This window comes from Clupea harengus, chromosome 10 (genome assembly GCF_900700415.2).
Source record: "Clupea harengus chromosome 10, Ch_v2.0.2, whole genome shotgun sequence".
Lineage (NCBI taxonomy): Eukaryota > Metazoa > Chordata > Actinopteri > Clupeiformes > Clupeidae > Clupea > Clupea harengus.
In genome coordinates, this window is record NC_045161.1 from 18,338,493 (window position 1) to 18,361,984 (window position 23,492).

The 23,492-nt window shown below is 44.0% G+C and overlaps 2 protein-coding genes across 4 annotated transcripts in view; one reads left to right on the forward strand and one right to left on the reverse strand.

The window, feature by feature from the left end:
* Positions 1 to 4,351, reverse strand: part of plpp3 (phospholipid phosphatase 3) — a 46,197-nt gene extending 41,846 nt beyond the window's left edge. Inside the window, exon 1 of one of the 2 annotated variants that reach the window (XM_012836164.3) lies at positions 3,650 to 4,351. In XM_012836164.3, coding sequence (XP_012691618.1) covers positions 3,650 to 3,788 — 139 coding nt within the window. In that variant the 5' untranslated portion in view covers positions 3,789 to 4,351. The remainder of the gene's footprint in view (positions 1 to 3,649) is intronic. The other variant, XM_012836163.3, reaches the window with a different exon arrangement.
* Positions 4,352 to 5,726: 1,375 nt separating this feature from the next.
* Positions 5,727 to 19,121, forward strand: prkaa2 (protein kinase, AMP-activated, alpha 2 catalytic subunit). Of its 2 annotated transcripts, none has more exons than XM_031574273.2 (9): positions 5,727 to 5,916; positions 7,644 to 7,785; positions 11,796 to 11,889; positions 13,378 to 13,588; positions 14,832 to 14,919; positions 15,996 to 16,220; positions 17,492 to 17,993; positions 18,314 to 18,440; positions 18,642 to 19,121. In XM_031574273.2, the coding sequence occupies exons 1-9, from the start codon at positions 5,823 to 5,825 to the stop codon at positions 18,881 to 18,883; spliced, it is 1,725 nt and encodes a 574-aa protein (XP_031430133.1). In that variant the 5' UTR covers positions 5,727 to 5,822; the 3' UTR covers positions 18,884 to 19,121. The 2 variants fall into 2 exon arrangements, with proteins under 2 accessions (XP_031430133.1, XP_031430134.1); XM_031574274.2 differs by having other exon boundaries at positions 5,732 to 5,916; positions 13,444 to 13,588.
* The last annotated feature ends 4,371 nt before the right edge of the window (positions 19,122 to 23,492 follow it).

The window sequence follows — 23,492 nt, forward strand, 5'->3', positions numbered from 1 at the left end:
AAAAGCGAGGAGGAAAAAAAGAAAAAAAAAGGAGAGGAGAAGAGGAGAAGCATTCCCCACTTCAGTAGGTTAGGAGAAAAGAGGAGAAGCACTCCCCACTTCAGTAGGTTAGGGGAGGAGGAGGATGAGGAGGAGAAGCATTCCCCACTTCAGTAGGTTAGGGGGGCCTCAAAAGTTGAATTCAGTTCAAGACGCTGATTCCATTTGCAAAATGTTCCCCTGAAGACAGCTGTGACCCTGATCCAAAAATCTGACCAAGCTTGGCCTCTCCTTTACTGAGGGCCTACTGTGGCCAGTCCAGGAAAGATGTCATATGTAGATTTTTTTGTGTTTTTTTTTGGAAGAGCCATTTCCTTGTCCACTGCTTTTAGACGAGCCAACTGGATTAAAAGTCATATGGGTGAGGGGGGGGGGGCTGTTTGGAAAGCTCCTAGTGCTGGAGGGGCCAGGAGTGTTTAGATGCAGGGAGAGTGGAGCTCTGCGCTCAGGCCTTGAATAGCCCCCTGGCCCCTTTGTGTGGCTTTGGAAAGGACACCACGGCACAAAGCCGGCGAGGTGAGGGCCGCTTTTAGAAGCGCCGTTTCCTGAAAACCCTGGCGTCATTGGACCTCCAAGTGTGTCCTGCCATAACAACTACCTGAGTGGAAATGATTGGGTGAGGACTGGGACACAATTGTACCCGCCGTGTGGTAAATATACTTCCAAAAACAAAAGCAGCAAAAAGAGAGAGAAAAAGACTCCAACTGACCTCAAAACCACACCCACTACAAATAGTGTTCCACTTTCAAATGTGTCCACTATTTCTCAATGGGATATGATCAGCAGTCTCAGAGGGAGGAATGTATCATGTAAATGAGTTGCCCTTGTGTATCTGTGTGTATATATATACGTACACACACATATATATATATATATGTGTGTGTGTTTATATGTTTGTGTGTGTGCATGCATGTGTGTACGTGTGTGTGTGTGTGTGTGTATGTGTGGTTGTGTATGTGATGTGTGTGTGTATGTGTGGTTGTGTATGTAATGTGTGTGTGTGTAGATGTGGTTGTGTATGTGATATGTGTGTGTTCATGAGGTAGCCCTCTACAGAGAAAGAATGGGGCGGCAACCTGTTGAGATGCACTTCACTTCCACTGCGATCCTCTCCAGCCTCACTGTATGTTAATGCACTTTCCCTGACGTCTGGGGGGGGGGGGGGGGGTGGCAGAGCCTCGGAGGGTGTGAGACAGAGTGAGACCGAGTGAGACAGAGTGAGCACTCCATGCTCTGCTTACTTGTTTGCTGTTGGTCCATTTCTCTGCATACATACATTACTCATCTGGCTACAGACCACCCCACGTCTCTGAGAGCCGGGACATGACGGACTGGCCAGGGGCAGTTTTTTGCAGCACTAAAGAATCTAAAAAGTGTATTTTCTGTCCAAAAGAACTAGAGCACGGAGGAGACTCTGAGGAGTTCTCATTTTCATGGGATCTGATTTGAAAAAAAAAAAAAAAACGGGATGTGATTCTTAAATGAACGTGCTCTGGCAGTGCAAAAGTGAAGTGAGAGATGGACGTTTCACTAAGACGCAGTAACAAACAAAAACAGAAATACACACACAGAGAGAGAGAGAGAGAGAGAGAGAGAGAGAGAGAGAGAGAGAGAGTGAGAGAGAGGGCAGAGGAGCAGATGGTACCCCGGCACCAGACTAGAGGGGCAATTTGGGGCAGCATAAGCCAGAACAAAGCCCATTCACTGTCATACATTCTTCAAGTTGTCCCCAACTTTACCCCTCCCCCCTTTTCACCCCCCCCCCCCCTTTTTTGCCCAAAGAGTCCCCCTCTTCCCTTTCACAAGCCCCTCCACCACAGAAAAGCAGGCCAGCCACTCCGACTTTAGCATCACAAAGACCATGTTTGTTTGCGCTCCCCTTTTGAAGCACCCCATCAACGCTAGCCTCATTTTTTTCCCCCCTCAACAGTATGAAGCTGGTTTTCACAGGAAATTCACTCCATATGTATTAAATGAAGTTTGCCGTCTGTCAACAGTTTCATGGAGGATACATCTCTCTCTATTTTTTTTTTTTTTTACAGCCAATATAAACTTGCAATAAATTTGTGTCTGCAATGGTCTTGCTTCATTAAGGAGGTAGAGTTGGGATCTGTGATGTCTGGCTTTACGAGGTGTGTCTGTTGTTGCGCTAGCTCTCTCAAAAGTTTTCTGGAAGACTTCTGTGCATGCTGTTAAACATCACAACCTGCAAATGTGTCCTCTCCTTCCAAAACGGTGTTGATCTCTGAAGGCAACAGTGCCTCTCTTTCCCAAACGGTGTTGATCTCTGAAGGCAACAGTGCCTCTCTCCCCGCGGATGGTGACTCACAGGTCCCACAACACACCCATGCGAGTCCTCTGGCTTTAAAAGCACTACACGGCTGTTCAAAACCACATGTCTGAACGATAACTCCCCACACTCACAGGGGACAGAGAAAGAGAGAGAGAGAGAGAGAGCGAGAGAGAGCGCATGTCCAGAGAAAGTTGATACGATGCCGTAGCAAGCAGCAAGCAAGGCCTCGTCAGCTGGCTTTCCAGGGGGGGATTTGTTGGAAGGTCCCCTAAAAGAATGTGTAAGGTTGGGCTCAAGTCGCCTGATCTTTTGCTTTCTGGGGGTGAGGAGGGCCGATGCTTTTAGGGACGGGACGCTGATGGTTCTGCTTGGTGATGGTTTCCAGGCACAAGAACAATCATTGGTCAATAAAGCCTTCAAGCTCAATGAAAGAGGCGGCCCAGAATTGGTCGTCATTGGTACAACACAGGCAAAAACTTGTTTGGAAATGTTGCAGGGTCTTGCAAGATATCTAAACTATTCAATTTCACAATCATCAGAGAAAAGCTGGACGTCAGTTAGTACGTAATTGTAACTAAGCATGATTTAGCTATAAAACCATAGTAAGAAATGTGAGTGTGTGAACATTCAGGCTGATTGGTTACAACACTTGTCACGGAACTTAAGGCAAGCAGACACTGACCATATTCTGTCAGTGCCCTGTTACTTCAAAATGTAAATGGCCCGGGAAACCACAATAAGCATGAACTGGTACCACTTTAAAGGATGTCAATAACATTTGCGCTCATCACCCCAGTAGAACCCGGCTTCGGGTTTGGTCTCACTAACCAAACTGACACAAAATAGACACTTTCATCTTCAATGTGTAAACAGCTATATACTGTAATTGCAAACGAGCCTTTTTCTTGGCGTGAAAAAAGTTTCTCTGGACAAAAAGGGTGGCGTTGTCAGATGTTCTGATGCCCAGATAACACTGTATAACGGCATACAACTGTGTGCTGGTGATAACATTTTAAATGCATGGACACATTAATTCAGCGCAAACTCTCTCCTGACAGTCGGCTTAACGTTACCTGTCAGTTAAATAACAGCGGTGAGTTGAATGTGTGGTTTGCTTAGTTTATATTTCCTGACAGTTTAAACTCGATACTGTACAACTGCAAACACGCTCATGAGATGTTATATATTTTTTGAAGATATACACCTTTACATAATATACTTTTATCTGACAAGTGGACTTATAAGTTATGCTGGGAATCTGCTATTGTCATGTTTTGGCAGGCAGTGCAAATATAAATGCAAACAAAAACAACTTACCTAACAGAAGGCAAATTACATCTAACCCTATTAAAAGTTTCCTCTTGCTGTTGTCGACGCCGTTGTTGTTATTTAATGTGGATGTGCCGCCGTTTCTTGTCTCTTGTGCCATTGCCTTCTCATACATGTAATTTTGCATTGGAGAACCCGTCCTCTTCTTGCGTTTAAATCCCAGTCCACACAAAACGCGGCAAAAGGATGGATGATCAGTCAGAGTTATTTGTCCAAAATACTCTTGTCAACAGAGTAGTGTCATTAAGTTGGGAGAACAAATTCCCAACTACCCGAAGGAGAAAGTATTAGAGAGTTGGAATCAACAGAGCAACGCCTGAAGTCATCAATGCTGTTAGAAAACGGTAGATAGCCTCTAAACCACTGAGTTTCCAGAAGTTGTAGCAGAAAAAAATCAACGTGAGGCCGTAGCTTTCAGCGCTAACTAACAACCTAGTTTTGTTTAATTTAGACTGAATGAATGGAAATTCGGTCTCGCTCGTTTCCCAGATGGTGACTTGAATTGAGAGTAATGTTCTGAGTCGTGGAAGCTCAACCCCTGTGTTATGAGTCCCTGTTCTTCTCCTCCCCCTTCGCTCTCCAAGCTTCTCGTAGCAATCTGCAAGGCTCAGCCCCCTTCCTCGAGGTCTGCGCTGAGGGTGTTTGCCTCCATGCTTCGATCCCAACTTTGCCTGAAAGTGGCGCGGGTCCACACTGCTCCAAGCGGTGGCCTTTGGGAGAAGAGGATGTATGGAGCGGCAACTCGTGTCTGATGAACTGGCATACCAATATGTGCTTGAAGTTAACGAATGGAGTATATTTTTAAAGTTAAAGCAATAACCATGTTGGGCTTATTATTATTATTGTTGTTGTTATGTATAAAGTAGTCTTTTACAATGGTTATTATTATTGTCTTCCTCCATTTTTCACGACGATGATTATTTGAGTCTGTAAATGTTATTTGATTTGTTAATTTAACCAGTAATTATTACTGTAAATATAACCAGTAATTTTTACTGTAAATACAACCGGTAATGACTAATTATTAGTAATCAGAATCACGTTTATTGGCCAAGTAAGTTTGCACAAACAAGGAATTTGACTCCAGGCTAAGTGGCTCTCAGTGTACTTACACAAAATATACAACACAACACAACACAATAGAATACAATACAATACAACACAACACAACTGTCCAATAAATCTAATCTAATGAATCGTTACACAGTCCACCCAAACACATCATAGTTGGTGTGGTGATTGTAGCTTTCAAAAGTGTTACAGTACCGAGATCTCGCACAACTCCTTTGAGCCACGACCAGTTTTTAAGCACCATAAAGGCCTACAACTCATTTCTCGCATAAATACTGAGACTATACTGCCACCTAGTGGCAGAGATTATCCATAGCGCCAAATGATACAAACTCGTGTTCTGACAGCAAGCAAGTACAAAATGATCATCCTTCCAGGCCTGCTTTGATAACATGTAGCAAATGATGCTATTGGTGATATTGGTTATTTCTGTTGAGGACCACGAACTCCATAGACAACCCTATTAGATCACACAATTTACCGGTGGATAGAGCTGGAGCATTTACAAAATTGCACCAAGGCTATGATGGATCAGATAATATTCTGTTTTAAAATATATTAGTTTAGACTATAATAAATAAAAGTTTATTTTGCAGTCTTTTACTACTCATGCGAAACAACACGCACACGTTAGTTTTGTTTTACCCAATTATGCACTGTTAAAACAGACGATGGCAGCTTAATTAAGCACATTTTGAACTAAGCCACAGGCATCATGCAAACATGCATGCTACATAGAAACAATGGTAAAGAAACAAAAGACGACCAACACGTGTTGAAAGCTAGTTTATTGACGATGAACGGTAAAGTAAACAAGTAAACAAAAGTCGATGCCTTTTGAGTGGGCTCAATACAAACATTGGTTTACACTATATGTTTAAATATGCATCGCTATAACTACTATGTTATTTGACATAATAACAACAACAATGATAACAATAATACTAATAATAATATGAAGAAGAAAAATAAGAAGAATGTATTTAAAGAGCTATGCGTGATCTTGTGCCTTCATGTAGTGTCTACTACAGGTCGACCCCGCCTCCCTCTGCACACAAGCGACTGTAAACGAAGGATCCCAAATGGTAAAATGGCTGAGAAGCAGAAACACGAAGGCAGGGTTAAGATAGGACACTATATCCTCGGGGACACACTCGGAGTTGGCACCTTTGGGAAAGTCAAGAGTTAAGTGACTTCCTTTTTCTGTGTTCCATGCTCACCTTTCATTAGATCACGGCAAATCGTATGTTTTTGTGCCTATTACAGCATTGAACTTGCCGGTGGCTCGTGTACGCAGTATACCTAGGCTGGCTAACGTAGAAATATCTAAGCACGCAGTGTATGAGATCAGTAAACTACGTAAACGTATGTTAAGAATATCAGTAATTTTTACGCGAATATTTCCAGCACCGGAGCGCGATAGTCTGTTTTCGCATATATTATTAGCTGATTCAGTGAGATACATTGATTGGATTTAAAGAGACTCGTGTCTTAAAATTCGTTATCTGCTTGTTGTGAAGGAATAGGTGTTGTGATCTAGTGACCAATACTTTCTGAGTGTGGGTAGAAGATTCCACGAATCCACGGAGGTTACCAAGCCATGTATACATGTTTGCGTAGCGTCGGTACTTAAAAACTGATTATAGTTCATGTAAGCAAGTGCGTGTGCTCTCCTGATGTGAACACTTTCAGTTCTGTAATTGCAATTGTTATCGTCAATGCCAAGATGGAATAATTTTGCCAACTGACCGCAGGGCGACTATGACCTTGCCTATTCTGTTTATATCCGTGAAAACACGGCTTGTAGGCCGAAATAACATGATTAATGTCATTAGTCTGCATGGTTAAGAGGTGTAAAGCGTTCTTGATATCATTATCAGGAGAGTGAACATATGGCTCCGTGGTAACTTTTCTCAATAAAACTAGCCTGCGTAGTTACGCTATTCATAGCAAAGCAGGTTTCTTCCACATGAATGGGACTCCTTGTGTCAAAACTGATGTGAATGCTGTTCTGTTATCAAAATTAAGTGGCCCATTGACGTCGATTGATGTTTTCGTAAAAGCAGAAGGCCTGTTAAGTCAGCTACATGAACGCGCAGGTTAGGGCAGGTGTAGCCACTCGCTTGTTGTTTCTTCATACATAGGCTACGGTTGCTTCATTTTGTAATTAGTTTCACACCGAACCACATTCATAGAATAGATGATAACTGTGACATAGACAACACAAACTAACCTTGAAATCACAATGTCATGTTTACAGCAAAGGACACTGCTATCGTCACGCCTTACTAGCCTTGCCTCAATTCTGTTCTATCCGGACGCAGAGCAAAGGAAAGTAACTTTAGTCGTCTCGAACTTTTTAGTAATTTTGCAACTTTTGATGCAAATACTAAAACATTTGTATCATCCTTATACTGACTGGTGGCTCTGAGTCATCGTAAAGTCTATCCTCTTCTCCGCGTGCCAAATGTGTCATTAAATATTACGGAATCATTAAATATCGGGAATTAAATATCACACACACTCGTTAGTTTGAACTATCGAGGTCAATTTGTGGGATTCAGGGAGTTTGTATTGTATTTTCTTCTCTATGTGGTAATTAAATGCATGATTTCTACGAATCTCAAGAATATGCGACGATAACAGCCTCAGCCCAATTCACTGAAGCGATTTATGCATCCAGTTACTTTACGTAGTAGTCCTTAACCAGTTAGTGGTTGACTTGAAAAAAAGTATCTGGTCCATAGTTACCTGGTACCAGAGTATCCACAAGGCTACCGAGACCTCCGTGACTATTAAGGCCAGAAAGTCAAGTCAACATGTCTGGTTTAGTTTGCCACAAATGGAAGCCTGTAAACGTGTGTGACAACAGTGTGGACCTCAATGTGTGTGTGTGTGTGTGTGTGTGCAGTTGGAGAGCACCAGCTAACTGGACATAAAGTTGCAGTTAAGATCCTTAATCGACAGAAGATTCGCAGTCTCGATGTGGTCGGCAAAATCAAACGGGAGATCCAGAATCTCAAGCTCTTTCGGCATCCTCATATCATCAAGCTGTAAGTGGAATACCATGACTGAACACCAAAAAACTCTTGTCACAAATTGTTTAAAAATGAAAATATAGAATAGGAGTTAGTTTGCACTTTAAATGGTATAGTTTATGAAATTAAGATCGTTTCTTTAGTCTGTCCTGTCATATGAGGGTACCCATTCTGAAGAATTGAAGGCCATGCATAGCCTACCAAAGGAACTGTTTCAAACGGCATTACTAGTCAATAGATCTACTTTCTCACATTATCTCAGTTTCATTAACTGTTCGCATGACTTTGGGTTATTTTCATTTCCCTTGTCATAAGAAGTGCTTTGAAACGGTTTACAAATGTAACAGTTTCCCCCAGGTTACTGTTCCTTTATGTTTTGAAGGATTGATATTGATTTTGGTTTGATATTTATTCGAGCTACACAGCATATTACACAGTACTTTAGGCGTGCTATTTCTGGAGTCAGAAGAGCAATGTGTTGTAAAGTGTGGGAATAATCAGTGCTTAGGTGCTTTGAACTCTATAGGTCACTGGAAGCACACTGATTTGAAATCTGTAGGTCACTGGAAGCACACTGATTTGAACTCTATAGGTCACTGGAAGCACACTGATTTGAACTCTGTTGGTCACTGGAAGCACACTGATTTGAACTCTGTAGGTCACTGGAAGCACACTGATTTGAACTCTGTAGGTCACTGGAAGCACACTGATTTGAACTGCTGCTTTGAGAAGCGCTGTGTGCTGTGAGAGCCGGGTGCGGTGTTGGCGTGCATGGACTTTGAAGTCAGTTTTCATTAACTCTCTCCCACACAGCAAGCTGACCCGTCCGTCCCCAGCATGGGCGCCTCTGTTCAGCAGAGTCAGCTCAGCTCAAGGATACAGGACTGGGGCCTAATCCCTGGGAGATTTTCAATGTTTTGCGTGTGTTATTTCTTTCCGTCGCTCTCACACACGCTCTATTTTTGCTCCCTCGCTCTCTGCCTCTCTGTCTTTCTCACCCCCCCCCCCCCCGCCTCTCAAACACAGGCACACAGTCACGTACACACACACACACATGGCTGAACCAACGCTGTCTTGTTTTGTCAATCTTTTTCAGCTCTTCTCCTTTTCTTTCCCCATATTCCATTCCATTCCATTTGTTACCTCAACACACAAACTCTTTCCTATTCTCCTCTGTCTGATGCTGATGACCTGTCAGTGTTATTTTTAGGCCTAGAGAAGACACTCACCAGACTTAAGTATGGCAGCTTGCATGAGTGTGTGTGTGTGTGTGTGTGTGTGAGAGAGAGAGAGAGAGAGAATGCTTCATGGATGTGTGTTGTGAACAGTGTTGTGCACGTTCACACCTCTCATGAACTAGTTCAAAGTTCAGTTCATACAAGTAAAAATGAATCGTTCACGTTCATAGTTCACCATTTAAATTCTGAACTAGTTCAGAGTTCAGTTCATTTTCATTGTTTTTTTTATTAGTATGTAGTACCATTTAAATAATGAATTATACAGGGAACTAATAATAATAACAGGGTAATAATTTTACCTCTTCAGCAATGACATACTACTGGCTTAATCTCAGGGCAACAAGGGCATGTACACTAAATGAAAGACCGTTCAAAAGTTAGCATAGGTAAACCCTGTAACACTCGTATTTGTACATTAGCAGCTTATGCTAAGCGAGTTCACGAACAGTGCATCATGCTAGATCAATTAAGTGACAGTGCTCGTAACAAATATGAGAAAGCTAAACTATAACAAACACATAATGACAAGGTAGGCTACAAAGTCAAACCCACGTATACATGGACGCACACAACTTCAACAAAGTGCAACGTTCAATTATGTGAAAATATGCCCGAAGTTAACTGCTACTCCATCTAAATATGCCGTGAAGCGATATCAAAACTTTGCACCGTGAGAAGTGGAGTCACATGACCAACGCAATTACCAAATATGGTCATTTACCGAAACATGGTCTGTCTGGGCAATTTAACAAATAATTACTATGGCCTTACAGGTACTGAGCAACGACATGGTACAAGCATTCGATTTAGACAGCGTCTTTCCTCAGCAGAAGGAAAACATTCCGTAATGTTTTAGCTAGACCTCAGTGGCGCTGGACCTCAGATAATATGAACCTGTTCACCGTTCAAATTCATTATTTGTCATGAAGTTGCGTTCAGTTCATCGTTCTCATAAAAATGAACGTGTTCAATGAACGCGTTCTTTTGAACGCGTTCATGCACAACACTGGTTGTGAACATGTATGTGTGTGTGGTTTGTGTTTTGTGTGTGTTTGTGCTTGGTGCGTGTATATGTATGTGTGTGTGTGAGAGTCCGCATGTGTATATTTGTGTGTGTGTGAGTTTATGAATGGTTCATGTGTAAGAAGTGTGTGTGTGTGAGCCTGCATGTGTACATTTGAGTATGTGCGTGAGTGTTGCGTGTGTATGTATGTGTGTGTGAGTCTGCGTATGTATATTTGTGTGTGTGTTTGTGCGTGGTGCATGTGTATACAGTATATGAGTGTGTGTGTGTGTGTGTGTGTGTGTGTATAAACACTATGTGTGTGTGTGTATACAGTATGTGTGTGTGTGTGTTTATGTGTGTGTGTGTGTGTATATATACACTATGTGTGTGTGTGTATACAGTATGTGTGTGTGTGTATACAGTATGTGTGTGTGTGTGTTGGTGTGTGTTCGTCGGGTGGGCCATTCAGTGCTGCCAGGGTTCTGCATCTTCAGCAGCGGCGTGGGGAAGTGAACTATAATAAGCCCTTTATCTGCTCTCTCTCCCTGACAGTGTGTGTGTGTCTGTGTGTGTGTGTGTCTGTGTGTGTGTGTATCTGCACTCTCTCCCTGACAGTGTGTGTGTGTTGTGTGTGTGTGTTGTGTGTGTGTGTCTGTGTGTGTGTGTATCTGCACTCTCTCCCCGACAGTCTCAACATTTTCTCTCCCATTCGCCAGAGCAGGCTCTGAGGCACACACTGTCATCTCAGCTGTGGAGTGTGTGTGTGTGTGTGGAGTCAGTGTGTGTGTGTGTCTGTGTGTGTTGAGTCTGTGTGTGTGTGTGTGTGTGTGTGTCTGTCTGTCTGTGTGTGGAGTCAGTGTGTGTGTTGTGTGTGTCTGTCTGTCTGTGTGTGGAGTCAGTGTGTGTGTTGTGTGTGTGTGTCTGTCTGTCTGTGTGTCTGTGTGTGTGTGTGTTGAGTCTGTGTGTGTTTGTTTGTGTGTGTGTGTGTGTGTGTGTGTGTGTGTCTCTGTGTGTGTTGAGTCTGTCTGTCTATGTCAGTGTGTGTGTGTGTGTCTGTCTGTCTGTCTGTCTGTCGTCTGTATGTGTTGCGTCTGTGTGTGTGTGACTGTGTGTGTGTCTGTCTGAATGGCTATATATCTCTGGAGTGTTGTGAAAGTCTGTCTCCTCCAATCAGTAGCCTGCCCATGACGGAGCGGCGGGGCGGCCATGAGGGAAGAAGCAGAGAAAGCCCCAGAGAAAGGATCCCTCAGAGGGGGATGAGCACGCTCCCCCCGACACATGGATGTATGGTGTCAGAGAGAAAGGATCCCTCAGAGGGGATGAGCACGCCCCCCCCCCCCCGACACATGTAAACTTTCTCTTTGACACCATATGTCCATGTGTCAGGAGCAGCACTACCCACTCGGCCTGTCAAACACAATGGCTTCATTGCATGTCAGAGAAATGGCTTGATAATAAGAATGAGCTTTCTCTTGGCGGGGGAACCAGCCCAAATGATGTTGAGTTTGTAAGGAGTCGAGTCCTTTGGGAGCCGGTTAGTGAGCACCTAAACCTTTTCCAATTACTGAAATTAAACGAGAGCTCCGAAGCCGTCCAGATCTCTTCAGTCATTTTATTAATAGCGAAAAATGATCATAGATTCATTACATTGTTATAAAACGTGGTTGACACATTGAGGTTGTGGATGAGGAACTGTTACATCTATGGTTTTAAGATCTAATGTATATTTTAATGAGTTTCTATGGTCCAGCCCTAATCAGTATTTCTTTCCTGTGTTTCAGGTATCAGGTGATCAGCACCCCCACAGACTTCTTCATGGTGATGGAGTACGTGTCTGGAGGGGAGCTCTTCGACTACATCTGTAAGCACGGAAGGGTAAGGCACGCGGCACGTCACGCTCTCTGGAGTATTCTGATGCTGTCTGTTGTAGAAAAATACAGTATTTTAACACACGTGTTGCATTGGATCATACATCAAGTTTGAATGCCTTACCACATAACTTTTGTGACTTGGATTGTGTATTGAACTTGATGGCATGTGAGAACAACAGTGATAACCCCATTTTGTGAAATAAAACAAATTATGTCAAAGTTTACCTTTTGGGACATAATTTGCAAGGCAATATACTGTATGTGTTGTCAATTGCAGATCAGTGCTGTGAATGTAGTAAGCCAATATGAAGACAGGGTGAGACACGCTGCTCCTGAGGATTAGCTTTGGGCCTGCTCTAGCCTACTCTAGCCTGCTCCATATACCAACAACAAGGGCGCCTCTTATCCCATAATAGACAAAGCAACTTAAAAGCTTAGAAGGCCAAGGAGAATAGCCAAAATCCCAGGTTAGAGTTTTACACGTTGCTCTCGTCTACTCATCTTGAGGTTCATCTTATATCGTTGGGTGCAGAAAGAGTGATGTAATTATATCACCAATAAAGACATGAAATAATACTATTAGTAATTATGTTATGGTATGGTACTAGGTTATGTGTGATTGTGTTTGTATGCGTTCTTTAATTAGCTCTCCTTATGTCAGAGCTGGTGAGCATTTGTGTGGGAGTGCGTGTGTGTGTGCGTGTGCCTGCGTGTGTGCGTGTGCATGAGCATTTTGTGCCCGCATTAACAGTGTCTCTCTTGGAGCAGGTGGAAGACACAGAGGCATTAACAGTGTCTAACAATAATACAATATACAGAGCATACATAGGAAAGTCTGTGTATAATATCAAGTCTTTAGCTTTAACATTGAGCTTTCCACAGGCCTTCAAAGATGCTGCAACAGAGCGTAGAGTCAAATTTTCGAGCAAATTCAAGCACGCCGAATACTAGGATATACCCAAGCCACACCCTTGGAAGTCCATATTCTTCAAGTAATGGTATCAGATTTTAACTTAGAAAGTTTGAAGGAGCTAGCTTAAATACTTTTCTAGTTATAGCAATTTGAAAATGGCTCTTCAGAAAACACTGAAATCTGAAATCTGAAAATGCACATGACATAGTTGCTATAACATCTTTTTGTGACAAAACTATTGGGAGTAGAGAGCTAATATTTGGGACTATACCTATTAAGAAGTGTATAAACAACCTTGAATTTTTTCAGCCAAATCTGAGACGGTCGAGTGGGAGCCATTGGTACACTTCACATGGAATGACTCAGAGGCATTAACAGAGTCTCTCTCTAGGAGCAGGTGTAAGACACAGAGGCATTAACAGTGTCTCTCTATCTTGGAGCAGGTGGAGGACAGAGGTATTAACAGTGTCTCTCTCTCTCTCTCTCTCTCTCTCTCTCTCTCTTGGAGCAGGTGGAAGACTCAGAGGCATTAACTGTCTCTCTCTCTCTCTCTCTCTCTCTCTCTCTCTCTTGGAGCAGGTGGAGGACACAGAGGCATTAACAGTCTCTCTCTCTCTCTCTCTCTCTCTCTCTCTCTCGGAGCAGGTGGAGGACACAGAGGCCAGGCGGCTCTTCCAGCAGATTATCTCTGGGGTGGATTACTGCCACAGACACATGGTAGTTCACCGGGACCTGAAACCTGAGAACGTCCTGCTGGACAGCAGCAAGAATGCCAAGATCGCCGACTTCGGTGAGAGAGAAGGAGAAACGAGGATGGGGGACGGGGGACGGGGATAGAATAGAGAGAGGAGCAAAAGGACAGAGAGAACGAGAGTTGGAGAGGTTCCACGAGCCTTCGACAATTAAAAATAAAAACATCCATTCCAACGGAAACAGCAGCTCCCCCAACACACTCGACTTTTTCAAACCTCGGAGAAAGAGAAACAGGAGATATTTACATTACATTTAGCAGACGCTTTTATCCAAAGCGACTTACAAGGATGTATACACATTTTACATGTACACTGATGGCACACTGCACATCAGGAGCAATTAGGGGTTCAAGGACCCTTTGACAGGCAACCTTCTGATAGCAACAGACTTCACTGTTGCCCCCCCTGTACCACTGTCGCCCCAGATATAGAGACGAACGGTAATATATAGACATTGAGAGACAGCTAGAGAGAGGAGATATAGAGACGAACTGTAATATATAGACATCGAGAGTTAGGTAGAGGACAAGAGAACATGAAAGGGAGGGAGAGACAGAGAGAAGGAGAGAGAGAGAGAGAGAGAGAGAGAGAGAGAGGGAGAGACAGAGAGAAGGCATGAATTGGAGAGTTGTTCAGCAACAGTCAGTGTTTGCTCTCCACTCAGGAAGTGGTCCTGTGTGGTCTGCTGTTATGTGATAGGGTTCAGGAGAGGAGCACGCAGCCTTAAACTGCAGTGAAATCACACTGAACACTGAGGAAGGTGAGGGCAGTCGAAGGTGAAGTATCTCCAAACCGGCCTCCCTCGCAGAAACCAAAACAAACAAAAAGAGGGTGGAGAGTGAGAGACTCTCCTCTATTCTGAGGGATACATTTGAGATATTTCTTTGATAAAGACTTCTCTTGTTCATGTAATGCCATTGACAAAATAGGAATGGTTAGGAACTAATTTATGATATTTAGCGACACCAGAGTGAGGAACTGTGTCTGATCCTTCTGGACAGTAAAATGAAAGGAGAGTAGACACTCATTAGAAACCATGACAGGTTGGCTCTGCCAATTACTAGCTCTTATGACTTGTCTAGCCAAATGCTTGACCTCGAAGTCCACATAGTCAGCTTTGACTGAACCAGATCACCTCATAGTTTTTGCTGTGCTAATCTCATTAGCCGCTCATTAGATCACACCTCCGGTTGCCATGGCATCATCAAACAAACACTCTGCTCTGTCCTCTCTCCTGCTCTGTGGACTAATTAGGCTTTTTGTCTCATCTGCCATTGGCAGGTCTATCCAACATGATGTCAGACGGGGAGTTCCTGAGGACCAGCTGCGGGTCTCCCAATTACGCTGCCCCAGAGGTCATCTCCGGAAGGTTAGAGGTCATGACCTCCGCAAAGGATGAACATTTTACTATAATGGATATTTATTTGATGATAGTGCTGTGAGTGCAGTTAGATAATAATGCTTAAGTATGTTGACTCTGTAACGTTCTCAGGTACAGACACAACCGGAACCCAAAAGCACGACAGACACAGAAAATAGTTTTGCGTTTGTTTACTTGTTTACAATACAACAGAGTCAAACCCTGGTCATAAGCCCAGTGTCTCAGTAATCCTACAGGGAAGCAGGCAGAGTTAGCCGGGGAACAGGCAGGCAGAGTCGAAACCGGGAGATCCGTCCGTTTAGCAAACCATCCGACAAGGAGCAGGCAGAGTAATCCGTAAACGATGGACAGGCAGGCAGGGTCAAAACCAGGAGATCCGTCCGTACAGCAAACCATCCGACAAGGAGCAGGCAGGGTAATCCGTAAACGATGGACAGGCAGGCAGGGTCAGAACCGGGAGATCAGATAGTACAGCAGACAAGTCAGACGAGGGGCAGGCAGAGAAAACGGAATCCGAGGTACAGTCCAGGGTCTAAATACAGGGTAATCAGGTATATGGTTAACAGACAAAATCGCGGGAAAGCTTGGCTAAACACACAAGACAATCTGGCAAAGAACAGATGATAGCGGGCAGGTATAAATACACAGCACCTAATGCGGAGATGAGCTGCAGGTGCAGAGATGGGCGGAGATTTAACAGGTGAGAGAGATGAGGAGATTGCCGAGCCTGTGGGCGTAGCCGGATCTGAAATGACAGGGGATGATAACACATGAACACAACCCAGATGAAAAACAAACTAGAATTCAGGGGAATTCGTGACAGACTCAGGATACATCTGAATGGATGAGTGGAACGTTATCTAGATAGCTAGCGCTAGGTTTTATTCACAAACAAAAAAAATAAACAACTAAATAAATGCTAGCGACTACGGTTCAACTGAGTTGAAAACCATGTCTGAGACTTATTACATATTGCTGCCCACATTGCTCAAAATAGGGCCGATTCTGTTCTAACAGCATAGTGCAGGCAGCCTGTGCGCTCATGTCTGCTGTGTCTCTCGCAGGCTGTATGCTGGTCCCGAGGTGGACATCTGGAGCAGCGGGGTCATCCTCTACGCCCTCCTGTGCGGGACGCTGCCCTTCGACGATGAACACGTTCCCACCCTCTTTAAGAAGATCCGTGGCGGAGTCTTCTACATCCCAGAGTACCTGAACCGCTCGGTGGCCAACCTCCTGATGCTCATGCTGCAGGTCGACCCCCTGAAGAGAGCCACCATCAAAGACATCAGGTGAGGGGCGCTCACAGAGAGCCACCATCAAAGACATCAGGTGAGGGGCGCTCACAGAGAGCCACCATCAAAGACATCAGGTGAGGGGCGCTCACAGAGAGCCACCATCAAAGACATCAGGTGAGGGGCGCTCACAGAGAGCCACCATCAAAGACATCAGGTGAGGGGCGCTCCAGGTGAGGGGCGCTCAAAGACATCAGGTGAGGGGCGCTCCAGGTGAGGGGAGCTCACAGAGCCAGTAATGGATCACCAAGGATGTCCCGTAGTGTTTTCCATCAAGGATGTCCCGTAGTGTTTTCCATCAAGGATGTCCCGTAGTGTTTTCCATGTTCGTTGTTAAATACACCGATACACAGATGTCATTGTAAACAAGCAGTGTAGATGCCATTTACTCTAAAACTGAGCCCCAGTTTTACATACGTACAACATTTCACATTGACCTAACCTGTGTGTGTGTATGTGTGTGTGTGTGTGTGTCACTCCATAGTGGAGCATAGACCATCGATAGTGTGTGTGTGTGTGTGTGTGTGTGTGTGTGTGTGTGTGTCACTCCATAGTGGAGCATAAGCCATCGAGAGCGAGTTTCCACCGGATTTGGTATCCACTTGTTCTCGATGTTTCAGTAATCTAGTAGAATCCACTGAGCGAGGGATTGGCCCATTCAGCTATTGCACAGTACATAAGAAGCCTTTATTTCGTAATGTATTGGACACTTGTAACCTTGTCTCCTTGTGACATGAGGAGAGTAATGTTGGCAAGAGACGTGTGTTTGTCTAGTGATTGTGACAACTGATATACTAACAGCCCGCTTCCATGAAAAATCACTGCAGACCCCTCACACCCCGGACACAAACTTTTCAAACTCCTCCCCTCTGGTAGGCGCTACAGATCACTGTTCGCCAAAACCTCCAGACACAAAAACAGTTTCTTCCCCCTCGCCGTCTCACTACTGAACAGCTAACCCACTGTAGCATATATATATATTTATCCCTGCACTTCTTGCACTCTCCACTTCTTCTTTGCACTATTGTTGTGCAACATTTCACAGCTACTGTATATAGCCATTCCGCCTTGTACATATTCTTTAAACTTCTTAGACCGTTGCACTGTTGCACTGTTGCACTGTTTGTTTTGTATTGTGTTGTAATGTATATTTTGTGTAAGCACATTGAGAGCCACTCTGCTAAGTCAAATTCCTTGTTTGTGCAAACTCACTTGGCCAATAAAACCTGATTCTGATTCTGATTCTGATCCCTAACTGTTTCCCCCAGAGAGCACGAGTGGTTCAAGCAGGACCTGCCAGGCTACCTGTTTCCTGAGGACCCGTCGTACGACTCCACGGTGGTGGACGAGGAGGCGGTGCGCGAGGTGTGCGAGAAGTTCGAGTGCACCGAGTCGGAGGTGATGAGCAGCCTGTACAGCGGCGACCCCCAGGACCAGCTGGCCGTGGCCTACCACCTCATCATCGACAACCGGCGCATCATGCACCAGGCCAGCGAGTTCTACCTGGCCTCCAGCCCCCCCACCGGCTCCTTCATCGAGGAGGGCATGGCCCTGCCGCCGGGGGTCAAGCCGCACCCCGAGCGCATGCCCCCGCTGCTGGTGGACAGCCCCAAGGCGCGATGCCCCCTCGACGCCCTCAACACCACCAAGCCCAAGCCGATCACCGTCAAGAAGGCCAAGTGGCACCTGGGAATCCGTAGCCAGAGCAAACCCTACGACATCATGGCCGAGGTGTACCGGGCCATGAAGCAGCTGGAGTATGACTGGAAGGTTCGTGCTGGATCTGGGAGGGGGTTGGGGGGGTAGCTCGCATGAATAATATATTAAACTCGCTTGGAAACCAGTCCCTGCTGAATGCTGCTGAAGTTTAGAAATTGATTATGTGTGCTTATATATTTAATTGGTGTGAAGGGAAGTTGTGTAAATTGTTACCATGCATATATTGAGTAATACTATAATGTGTATGATTAAAAGAACAAGGACAAGACAAGAACATTTCCTCACACATCACAGACAGTGTTATGCAATGCAGTGGCTTTCTTTTGGACATAACATGCTTTTAACAGAAAACCTTTTTTTCTCTTTTGTAGGTTGTGAACCCGTACCACCTGCGTGTGCGGAGGAAGAATCCAGTCACAGGCAACTTTGTGAAGATGAGTCTGCAGCTCTACCAGGTGGACAACCGGAGCTACCTGCTGGACTTCAAGAGCATTGATGGTAAAATATGCTTAGTCACATAAGACTGGTAAAATATGCTTAGTCACATAAGACTGCTGAGAGACTTAGCATTGATTAGCACTCATTATATAGCCACAAAAATCTATTGTTCATGATGTTGTATCTGATGAGCTCATCAGTTCATGATGTTGTATCTGAAAGCCTCATAATCGACTGCTCTCCTCTATTCGTCCTTTTCAGACGACATCATTGAGCAGAAGTCCGGCTCGTCTACGCCGCAGCGCTCTGGCTCCATCGCCGGACTCCACCGGCAACGCCTTAGCATCGACTCGGCGTCGGTCGCCATGGAGATGCCCCAGCTCAGCAGTTCCCTGCCGGGCTCGCTGACGGGCAGCATGCCGATGCTGGCACCTCGCCAGGGCAGCCACACCATGGACTTCTTTGAGATGTGCGCCAGCCTGATCACCACGCTAGCACGCTGAGAGGCCCGACGCCAGCCAGCCAGCCTGTGTCCAGCCAGCCTGTGTCCAGGTAGCCTGTGTCCAGGTAGCTGGCGTGGCCCATAGAGAGGTCATTTTGGGCCGCCAAACCACCACCACCACCAGGGGCACAGATTGCCTGTAAGTCATCATAATCCGGAAACTCCACCCTCCCCCTGCCTACTCTCACTCTCTCTTCCTTTCTCCCTCTCTCCCTCTCCTCTCTCTCCCTCTCTTCCTCTCTCTCTCTTCCTTTCTCCCTCTCTCTCTCCTCCTCTCACTCTCTCTTCCTTTCTCCCTCTTTCCTCCTCTCTCTCTCTCTCTCTCTCTCCCTCTCCTCTCTCCCTCTTCCTTTCTCCCTCTCTCCCTCTCTCCCTCTCCTCTCTCTCTCCCTCTCCTCTCTCTCTCTCTCTCTCTCTCCCTCTCTCCCTCTCTCCCTCTCTCCCCATCCTCAATCAGGCTCTGCTGCTGAGATGTCACCACCATAGCAGTGCAGTATCTTCAGATTAGAACATGAAGGGGTTTGACTGGAGTCCACTTCATTTTTTCTCTGGTTTTTATATATGTTATCTTTTGTATAAGATTCCAATTACGTACGACATAATGTATGATACACTATATTTATATTGTTCAAATTTATTTTAGAGACACAGAGGTTGATTTAAATCCCATACCAAAAAAAGTTTCTACATGCGAATGAGGAAGAAATCATAGTTTTCTTTTAGAATGCAGATTCATATTTATTTTTCAAAGGATATTTTTTAGAGTATAGTCACCTTATTTAAACACCAAGTGAAGATGTGACCTTAAATATTTTTAGTGAGCTGAAAAACGTTTGAGGGACGCAGTAATTGTTCAAGGCAATATTGTGTGGAACACGGATGCAACCAGGCTACAGAAGTTAGGCTACGTTAGGCACTCACCACTGCTGGTGTCATGACAACCAAAACACAGAGATTTGATGGCAGCTCTGTGAACGCCCTGGTACACGGGTATGCCTGAGTTGCCACTCAAAGGGGAAAAGATTGTTTTATTATAATTTTTTCAACATCTGAACCCTAGACAGGCACATAACCCCCCCCCCCCCCCAAATCAGAGGTATTCTATGATGGCTGTGCACAAACTGAACTTAGAAAGCACAAGGTCTTGTGGTCAACATAGCACTGTTTGAAATGGACAGGTTATATATACAGTAGCTAGCGAGGACCACAGAACATATAACGATGCGGTGTGGTCTTTCATAGCAACACGTATAGTTTCATTGTATAATATCCCATAATGGCCTTCAGCATCACACACTGGTAGAATTATGTAGCCTCACAAATCCTGATAGCAACAGACGCCGCCACAGGGACTCTGGATCTGGCCAGGTGCTGCCTCTGGAGTCTCTGGCAGTCTGAGCACAATATAACAGTGCTCTCTATGCTAACAGTGCTATCTATGCTAAGTTCCTAACCCCTTCACAAGAGGAAACATAAAGGATAACGGTGGTGTGTGTGTGTGTGCCTGTAGCCTTGTTTGTAAGCCTGGGTCAGATACATTAGCCAAGGGCCAGAAAGAGCCACGGTAACCTTCCTCCAGTTGCCTTAACAAAAAAAAACACACAAAAAAAAACTGCGTGTGTTGTCGTTCCTGACTGAGAATACATCGTCGTTTAACTGTGGTCTTGAAGTAGAGATTATTTATTAGCGCTGTTTATTTATATACACTATTTAACCTCACGCGGGGGAATTGTTACTGTGAATCCAAATGACTAAAGGGGCAAGTGATAGGCCTGCTGTCTGTGGGGTTTATTGTTTGTTTCTCGGTGCCAACAACTTAGCTGACTGAGTCACCACAGAACCAGGCGAAACTGTGCAGAGATGTCGGGGATGAAGGATGTCACTAAGGCGCTCCCAGACTAAGAGGCCTTGGTGAACCAGAGGCTTTAACACACGGTTCAACCTACGGCGTACACTTATATAACACATATGGATAGTCAGACAGACGGGTTAGATGTTTATGTCAAACTATTTAATCAGTACACAAAAAAGAAATGCACGGACAAGGCAACTATGCAGTATGTGGAGGGTATGTTTATGATTGGTTTTGATATGTAAATTTCATTCAACTGATTGTAAACATACGATTCTACATTAAACAATGTATATGTTATTTTGTCACTTGATCATCCGTGTACAGTCTCCATGCCAGTCTAAATGAGGTGGAAGTCGTTTGGATGTAGAGCGCCCTCACCAGGCCAGTGTGTGCATAACATTGCTGGTAGTCTGGGTCCGCTCATTTCTGAATAGAATGGGTCAAGGGTTCTGTTTCTGAATAGAATGGGTCAAGGGTTCTGAATAGAATGGCTCAAGGGTTCTGTTTCTGAATAGAATTGGTCAACGGTTCTGTTGAGTGAATGGTGCTGTCTGTCAGTGTGTTTTGCATCATGTAAAAAATGTACTGTATAGTTACAATACAAAAAACGAGATTATTCATTGTCAACGTACCAGTTTAAACTGAATGTAGAGTGATGGAAAAGCACTGGAACTTACAGTGAGAGCCAGTCAATAAGTGGGACAGAACGGCATGTATCATATCAGAGATTTTGCAGTTTCATTCAGCTGAAGCCTTCTTCTGTGTCTTTATGCTTTGTTGTTGTGTGTGTTTGCGTACGGATGTGTGTAGGCCTGTGCATTTTCTGGGATGCAGATTTGACTTAATAAATGCTCTGTTTGGACAGAGATGGAGCACTGTACCAAAGCCCTGGAGAAAAGACCATAATCCCAAAGCCATACTGTAGTCAGTTGTAAAGTTGTCATGGCAATGGATGCACTTCGAAAAAGCAACCTCATAATCCCAAATAGTCAGAGGAACTTTCTTTGAAACACTGCACTCTGCTGCTCAATATTTGCCACTACACTTCACAAAGACCACTTCTTATGAGTGAATTTACTTCCGAGTGAAATAAAGAAACCATAGCATAGAAATGATTGCAGTCTCCATATTTAATTTTTTATTTTCAACATCATATTCATGCAAGGGATATTTGTATTTTCCCAGATCTTTAAAAGGGCCACAGTGTTAAACAGCAATGCCAGGTGTCCACGTGGGCCTATATGCACACCTGTATAATGTGTTACCAAAGCATCTCTGACTCTCATTGCCGCTGTGTTAAGTGTGTCGTGTCTTTGCGTTGGTGTTGGTGTTGGCCGTGTGTCACTCTCTTCCTCCATGGTCAGGAGGGGTCTCACTACTGCTGTAGTGAACCGCTGTTCAGTATCCCGTGAGTTTCACGAGGGAGTTGTTTTCTCTGGTTGGCCTCTCTTGTCTCTGTGTGTGTGTGCGTGTGTGTGTGTGTGTGTGTGTGTCTGGTCTCTATTTCACGTTATGCACTGCATGGTGTTACTGTTCTGATTTGCACTTTAATAAGTATTTATTGTATTAAAATAAATAAATAAAGAAAGAAGTCTATAATCAAGACTGCGTGTTGATGGTCTCAATTTTTCGTTTTTCTTTGGAGTCAGAGGACTCAAATGACAATACACTGACAATAGTTCTATTCATGAAATCGTTCTACACACATTAAAACCACATCATTGGGTTTTCAGTACTGAATGAGACATATTTTAAAGGCTTTTGGTCTTATCCTTGCAGAGCCTCCCTTAGGGTTTTATCCTGGTATGAGCAGTAGCCTCAGGACAAACACTCTGGGGCGAATGAGGGCTTAGCCCAACACACCCAGAGCATATCCTCAAGCCAATCTATGTACGTTGTCATCTGCACCTAGAGATTCTGACTTAATGCATAGATTTAGACTGGCATGTTTTACAGCAAATCTTTTGCCCCCTCCAGATTTTACACTAAAAATAAAAATGCTTCGTGAGAAACTAAAAGCTAGCTAATTATATTAATTACAATGTAACTAAGAGTGCAATCAGAAATCTCAAAATCAAAGAACATTTCAGACTGAATTACAATAACTGATGTTGGTCTTTATTCATCTGATGTAGGGTTAGATTAGGGTTCATTCATCTGATGTAGGGTTTATTCATCTGATGTAGATTAGTGTTAATTCATCTGATGTAGGGTTAGATTAGGGTTAATTCATCTGATGTAGGGTTAGATTAGGGTTTATTCATCTGATGTAGGGTTAATTCATCTGATGTAGGATTAGATTAGGGTTAGTTCATCTGATGTAGGGTTAGGGTTAGGGTTTATTCATCTGATGTAGGGTTTATTCATCTGATGAAGGATTAGATTAGGATTTATTCATCTGATGTAGGGTTAGATTAGGGTTTATTCATCTGATGTAGGATTAGATTAGTGTTAATTCATCTGATGTAGGATTAGATTAGGGTTAATTCATCTGATGTAGGGTTTATTCATCTGATGTAGGGTTAGATTAGGGTTAATTCATCTGATGTAGGATTAGATTAGTGTTAATTCATCTGATGTAGGATTAGATTAGGGTTAATTCATCTGATGTAGGGTTAATTCATCTGATGTAGATTAGTGTTAATTCATCTGAGGGTTAAGGGTTTATTCATCTGATGTAGGGTTAATTCATCTGATGTAGGGTTAGATTAGGGTTAATTCATCTGATGTAGGGTTTACATATCTGATGTAGGAT